At 48.2% G+C, this 7,214-nt stretch overlaps 1 protein-coding gene across 1 annotated transcript; it reads left to right on the top strand.

Moving 5' to 3' along the window:
• On the top strand, window positions 5,558–5,977 carry LOC109239841 (RNA-directed DNA polymerase homolog; the record flags this gene model as incomplete). Its single annotated transcript, XM_019406437.1, has 1 exon — window positions 5,558–5,977. A coding segment is annotated over exon 1 (420 nt), but the record flags the coding sequence as incomplete, so codon positions are not given.

Here is a 7,214-nt window from a genome sequence, read left to right as displayed (position 1 = left end):
GACAACTACTTAACATAAGTGTATGGTATATGTGACGACCCAAAGGGGTCATCACCGGATTTCTTCCTATTTCTGTGCTTTCAAGGCCTTAAAAACCTCGCTTTTAGTTGCCTCGGTCTGCGTGCGCAGTCCGGGCGCGAAGCCGGAAAGCTTTTATGTTGAAATATGTGAACTTTGTGAAAAATTTGAAGAATTTTGATATTAATATTGCTAAAGTTGACTTTGGTCAATATTTTTGGTAAATGGACCCGGACCCGTTATTTGGCGATCCCGGAGGGTCCGTAGAAAAATATGGGACTCGGGCATATGCCCGGAGTCGAATTTCGAGGTCGAGAGCCCAAGAAATGAATTTTTCTGTGAAATTGTTTTTCTGAAATTCTTAAGGAAAATGGAAATAAAAATTGATTAAAAGACTATGGTATCGGGCTCGTATTTTGGTTCCAACGCCCGGTACAAGTCTTAAATATGTGTTAAGCGCTTCCTGTGAAGTTTGGTTGAAATCGGACGTCGTTTGACGTGTTTCGGCCTTAAATTGGAAAATTTGGAAGTTTATGAAATTTGAAAGATTTCTTGGATTTTAAGGTTCAATTCATTGATTTTGATGTTATTTTGGCGATTTGATCGCTCGACTAAGTTCGTAGGATGTTATTGAGATAGTGTGTGTGTTTGGTTAGGAGCCCCGAGGGCTCCGGAGTGAATTGGAGGTGGTTCAGGGTGTTTTTACACTTAAGAAGTTAGCAGATTTTCTTCAATTTTTGCACAGCGATTTTCTTCATCGCGTTCGCGTTACCAGGTCCGCGTCCGCGTAGTTCTGTGCCTTCCCACTTCGCGTTCGCGTCTTCACCCTCGCGAACGCGTAAGCCAAATTCAAGCCCCAGTATTTCCCTTCATCGCGTTCGCGCTCTGGCCATCGCGTTCGCGTCCCTTAGCACGCGTTCGCGTAGGCCAATCTTGGACCCCAACATTTTTCCTCTACGCGTTCGCGTTTCCTTTCACGCGTTCGCGATGCATTGCCCAGTTTACCCTTCGCAAATGCGGCCCCTTTCCCGCGAACGCGAAGGGCAATTTTGCCCAGTTATATTTTTAATGTCCAGAACAGTAGCAGCACGGGAATTCCTCATTTTTTTCACACGAGGTCTTCTCCCTAACACTCCATAGACGAAATTTGAAGGCCTTTTCCTCCATAGCTTCTTAGGTAAGTATTCTTAACTTCATCCTCCCTTAATTTCTTCATCTAATCACTAAATTGCTAGCCCTAAATCATGAAATCAAAGTAGAAAATGGGGGTTTTGGGTAGAGTTAGGGCTTTGGGGATTTTGGGTGATTCAACCTCAATTTGGGGTCGAATCTTGAAATAAATTATATATTTGAACTCGTGGGGTTATGGGTGATTGGGTTTTGGTCCGAGCCTCGTGTTTGGACCATGTGGGACCGGTGTCGAATTTTGGTGTTTTTGGAAGAATGATAGGAATTTCATTTCTAGGCTATGAGATTATGTTTTTGAGCCCTTATTGATATTATTGAACTAATTATGACTAGATATCATTGTTTCGGAGTTGGATTGTAGAGGAAAGGCGGTATTAGAGAGTTGATTGCTATTCTTGGACCGAGGTAAGTGTTTGTTCTAACTTTGGCTTGAGGGAATAGGATTAGGATGTTATTTGCTACTTGCTAAATGTGGAGTACGGTGTATAGGCATGGTGACGGTTGTCTATGCACCGGAGTCTAGCATGACCGTGAGTCTTAATTGCTTTTAATTCGAATGATGTGACACAACTTCCTTGTTTAATCGATAAATTTCATATAATGTGAACGGTTGAGGAAGAATTGTGATTGGTATATTTTGGAGCGTTGGCTCGAACAAGAATGTGATAGTTGAGAAAGAAGTGATTTAAAAGAGGATGTGTTGTGATTATTCCCTTGCCGGGACGCGTAGACTATTATTATGTACTCTCCCTTACCGGGATATTTGGGCTGTTAGTTGTACCCTTGCCGGGTTAAAGTGTTATGTTGTCGAATTCCCCTAATGGGGCCTTCTTTACAAAGTCAGATATTTTGAACTATAATATGGGATCGTGTGGCACGCCGTCCACTTATATACTATAATATGGGATCGTGTGGCACGCCGTCCACTTATATACTATAATATGGGATCGTGTGGCACGCCGTCCACTTATATACTATAATATGGGATCGTGTGGCACGCCGTCCACTTATATACTATAATATGGGATCGTGTGGCACGCCGTCCACTTATATACTATAAAATATGGGATCGTGTGGCACGCCGTCCACTTATATATTATGAAATGGGATCGTGTGGCACGCCGTCCACTTATGAATTAAGAAATGGGATCGTGTGGCGCGCCGACCACTTATATATGAGCTATGGTATTGAGATAGTTTCGTCGTTATATCCGTTGATCTGTATTCGCTGTATTTTTCCCGAGCATGCCCCCTTCCCCTTTTTAGTTGATATTCTCTGTTGTTATTTCTGTTGCCTTTGTATATATATATCTGCACAGGTTGTTTTTGGTAGGTCCTGTCTAGCCTCGTCACTACTTCGCCGGGGTTAGGCCAGGCACTTACCAGCACATGGGGTCGGTTGTGCTGATGCTACACTTCTGTGCTTTTTGCACAGATCATAGTACCGGAGCAGGAGCCTTTGGTCAGCAGTAGGAGCGTTGGGAGCTTACTTCAGTCCGGAGATTTCCGAGGTAGCTTGCTGGCGTCCGCATGGCCCGGAGTCTCTCTTATCTCTGTCTTTCGTTTGATTTCCCTTGTATCGGATCAGACAGTACTGTATTCTTATTCAGACTTTGTTTTTAGCATTCAGTAGAAGTTCGTGAGTTAGTGACACCAGATCTGGGTAGAGGTGTATTTGAATTTCCGCACTTGGTTTCAGTTATTTATGTTTCGAGACTTCCGCTTTTATATTAATTGCCTCGTTCTTCTTTATACTGTTAATGATGTTGAGAGAAGTGTTAAATTAATTGGCTTGCCTAGCTCCTATTAGTAGGCGCCATCACGACTCCCGAGGGTGGGAAATCCGGGTCGTGACAAGTTGGTATCAGAGCACTAGGTTACATAGGTCTCACAACTCACGGACAACCTCGGTAGAGTCTGAGGGATCGGTACGGAGACGTCTGTATTTATCCCCCAGAGGCTACGGAGTTAGGAAAAGTTTCACTTTTGTTCTTTCCTGTCGTGCGATTCTGTTTCTCAAATACTGATTGTCTTTCTACTCTGTTCTTTCGCAGATGGCGAGAACACGTGCTTCCTCTTCTACCGCGCAGCAGCCCGAGCCCCCAGCAGCAGCTCCTGCGAGGGGCAAAGACCGAGGCCATGCCAGAGGCCGAGGCCGGGGCAGAGCTCAGCCCCGAGCAGCAGTCCCAGAGTGGAGCCTCATGTTGATTATGATGAGGAGGCTCCAGCCCCAGCAGCTCCGGTGGGCCCAGCTCAGGTCCCAGAGGGGTTCATAGCCACCCCAGTTCTTCAGGACGCCCTGGTCAGATTGGTAGGCTTTGTGGAGAGCGTCACTAGAGCGGGTTTGCTTCCAGTAGCACCAGCCACTTCTCAGGCTGGAGGAGGGGTTCAGACTCCTGCTACACGTACTCCGGAGCAGGTAGCTCCCCAGGCTCAGGTTCCAGTGGTTCAGCCAGCGGTGGCAGTTCAGCCGGGTATTGTGACTCAGACCGGCGATGGAGCGGCTATGTCCTCAGATGCTTTGTGGAGGCTTGATAGGTTCTCCAAGCTCTTCACCACCACATTCAGCGGTGCTTCATCAGAGGATCCCCAGGATTTCTTATTCAGCTGCCATGAGATCCTTAGGACTATGGGTATTGTGGAGACCAATGGGGTCGACTTCATCACCTTCCGGCTTGCAGGATCCGCCAAGACTTGGTGGAGGGACTATTGCCTATCTAGACCAGCAGGGTCTCCAGCATTGACATGGGATCAGTTCGCGGAGTTGTTTTTGGAGAAGTTTCTCCCAGTTACTCAGCGGGAGGCACTACGCAGGCAGTTCGAGCGCCTCCAGCAGGGCTCTATGACAGTCACACAGTATGAGACTCGGTTCATTGATCTGGCACGCTATGCTGTTGTTATACTCCCCACCGAGAGAGAGAGGGTGCGGAGGTTTATTGATGGATTGATTCAGCCGATCCGTCTCCAGATGGCTATGGGAGCTGGTAGTGAGATTTCTTTTCAGGAGGCGGCCAATGCGGCCCGTAGAGTTGAGATGGCTCTTGCACGGGGAGGTGGTCATGGGTCAGACAAGAGACCCCGTCATGCAGGTAGATTCAGTGGTACCTCGTCTGGAGGTGGGGATTCTTATGGTAGAGGCCATCCTCCGAGGCCCTTTCAGTCAGCCCTACAGGTCTCACATGGTACTTCAGGTGGTCGTGGCTCTCAGCCGCAGTCTTCTGACCAGCAGCTTTTCAGTTCACCATCAGCACCTATCAGCGCACCACCACTCCGTTATTCTCAGCAGCCGAGGGCTTGTTACACGTGTGGCGACACGAGACATATTGCCAGGTATTGCCCTCGAGCTTCTGACAGCTCTCAGCAGCAGGGTCCTCGTCCTATGATTCAGGCATCAGGTGATCCACAGGCCGCCCAGCCAGCTAGAGGCGGGGGTAGAGGCCATAGAGGTGGAGGTAGAGATCATAGAGGTGGAGCTCGGACCGCCAGAGGTAGAGGCCAGCCAGCAGCCGATCGTCCCAGAGATATGGTTCAGGGAGGTGGGGCCCAGCCCTGGTGTTATGCTCTTCCAGCCAGGCCAGAGGCTGAGTCTTCAGATGCAGTTATTACAGGTACTATTCTGGTCTGTGATAGGGATGCTTCAGTGCTATTTGACCCTGGGTCTACGTATTCATATGTGTCGTCCTATTTTGCACCCTACCTGACTATGCCTAGTGATGCTTTGGGTATTCCTGTTTATGTATCTACACCGGTGGGTGATTCTATAGTGGTCGACCGAGTTCATCGTTCTTGTGTGGTAGTGTTTGAGGGTCTTGAGACCCGTGTTGATTTATTGCTCTTAGACATGGTGGATTTCGACGTTATATTAGGGATGGATTGGTTGTCCCCGTATCATGCTATCTTGGATTGTCACGCCAAGACCGTGACCTTGGCTTTGCCAGATTTACCCCGATTGGAGTGGCGAGGGACCCCAGGTCATGCCACCCGCAGTGTTATTTCATATGTGAAGGCTCGACGTATGGTCGAGAAGGGGTGTCTAGCTTATCTGGCGTATGTTCGCGATTCCAGCACGGAGGTTCCTTCTATTGATTCTGTTCCTATTGTTCGGGAGTTCCCCGAGGTTTTCCCTTCAGACCTGCCGGGTATGCCGCCCGACAGGGATATTGATTTCTGTATTGATCTGGCCCCCGGCACGCAGCCCATTTCTATTCCGCCGTATCGCATGGCCCCGCCAGAGTTGAAGGAGTTAAAGGACCAGTTGCAAGATTTGCTAGAGAAGGGTTTCATCAGGCCTAGTGTTTCTCCTTGGGGTGCGCCAGTGTTATTTGTGAAGAAAAAGGATGGATCGATGAGGATGTGCATTGATTACCGGCAATTAAACAAGGTGACGATAAAGAACAAGTATCCACTGCCGAGGATTGATGATTTGTTTGACCAGCTTCAGGGTGCAAAGGTGTTTTCAAAGATAGACTTGAGATCTGGCTACCATCAGCTGAGGATTAGGGCATCCGATGTCCCTAAGACAGCATTCCGCACTCGGTACGGGCATTATGAGTTCCTGGTCATGTCATTTGGGTTGACCAATGCCCCAGCAGCATTCATGGAGTTGATGAACCGAGTGTTCAGGCCATATTTGGACATGTTCGTGATAGTCTTTATTGATGATATTCTGGTGTACTCCCGCAGCCAGGAGGAGCACAAGCAGCACCTCAAAGTAGTTCTTCAGACTCTGAAGGATAGTCAGTTGTATGCGAAGTTCTCGAAGTGCGAGTTCTGGTTGAGTTGGGTTGCATTCCTGGGTCATGTTGTATCAGCAGAGGGTATTCAGGTGGACCCGAAGAAGATTGAGGCAGTCAAGAACTGGCCTCGACCAGCATCAGCTACAGAGATTCGGAGTTTCTTGGGGTTAGCAGGTTACTACCGTCGGTTCGTGGAGGGGTTTTCATCTATTGCAGGCCCCACGACCAGATTGACCCAGAAGGGTGCCCAGTTCAGATGGTCGGATGAGTGTGAGGCGAGCTTTCAGAAGCTCAAGACAGCTCTGACTACGGCACCGATATTGGTTTTGCCCACAGGCTCAGGACCTTATACAGTTTATTGTGATGCTTCCCGTATTGGGCTTGGTGCGGTATTGATGCAGGATGGCAAGTCATTGCTTACGCTTCGAGGCAGTTGAAGATCCACGAGAAGAATTATCCGGTTCATGATCTCGAGTTGGCATCCATTGTTCATGCTTTGAAGATTTGGAGGCATTACCTATATGGTGTGACGTGTGAGGTGTACACTGATCACAAGAGTCTGCAGTACTTGTTCAAGCAGAAGGAGTTGTAACTTGAGGCAGAGGAGGTGGTTGGAGCTATTGAAGGATTATGATGTTACTATTTTATACCATCCGGGGAGAGCCAATGTGGTGGCCGATGCATTGAGTAGGAAGTCCGCCAGCATGGGTACTCTTGCTTATGTTCCGGTCAGCCAGAGACCGCTTGCTTTGGATATTCAAGCCCTGGCCAATCGATTTGTGAGGTTGGACATTTCTGAGCCTAGCAGAGTGTTACCTTGTACGGTCGCTCGTTCTTCATTATTGGAGCGTATCCGTGATTAGCAGTTTGATGATCCCCATTTGTGTGTCCTGAGGGACATGGTGCAGCGTGGAGGTGCCACGAAGGTGACCTTAGATGATGATGGTGTTTTGAGGTTGTAGGGGCGAGTTTGTGTGCCCAATGTCGATGGGATTCGAGAGTTGATCTTAGCGGAGGCCCATAGTTCCGCGAAGATGTATCAGGACTTGCGGCAGCATTATTGGTGGCGTAGGATGAAGAAAGATATTGTTGCATATGTGGCTCGATGTTTGAACTGTCAGCAGGTTAAGTATGAGCATCAGAGGCCTAGGGGTTTGTTTCAGAGGATTGAGCTTCCCGAGTGGAAGTGGGAGAGGATTACCATGGATTTCGTTACTGGACTTCCGATGACTCGGAAGAAGTTTGATGCTATATGGGTCATTGTTGATAGGC

The sequence above is a fragment of the Nicotiana attenuata genome, chromosome 1 (genome assembly GCF_001879085.1).
Source record: "Nicotiana attenuata strain UT chromosome 1, NIATTr2, whole genome shotgun sequence".
Classification (NCBI taxonomy): domain Eukaryota; kingdom Viridiplantae; phylum Streptophyta; class Magnoliopsida; order Solanales; family Solanaceae; genus Nicotiana; species Nicotiana attenuata.
This window is presented reverse-complemented; position numbering and strand designations above follow the sequence as displayed.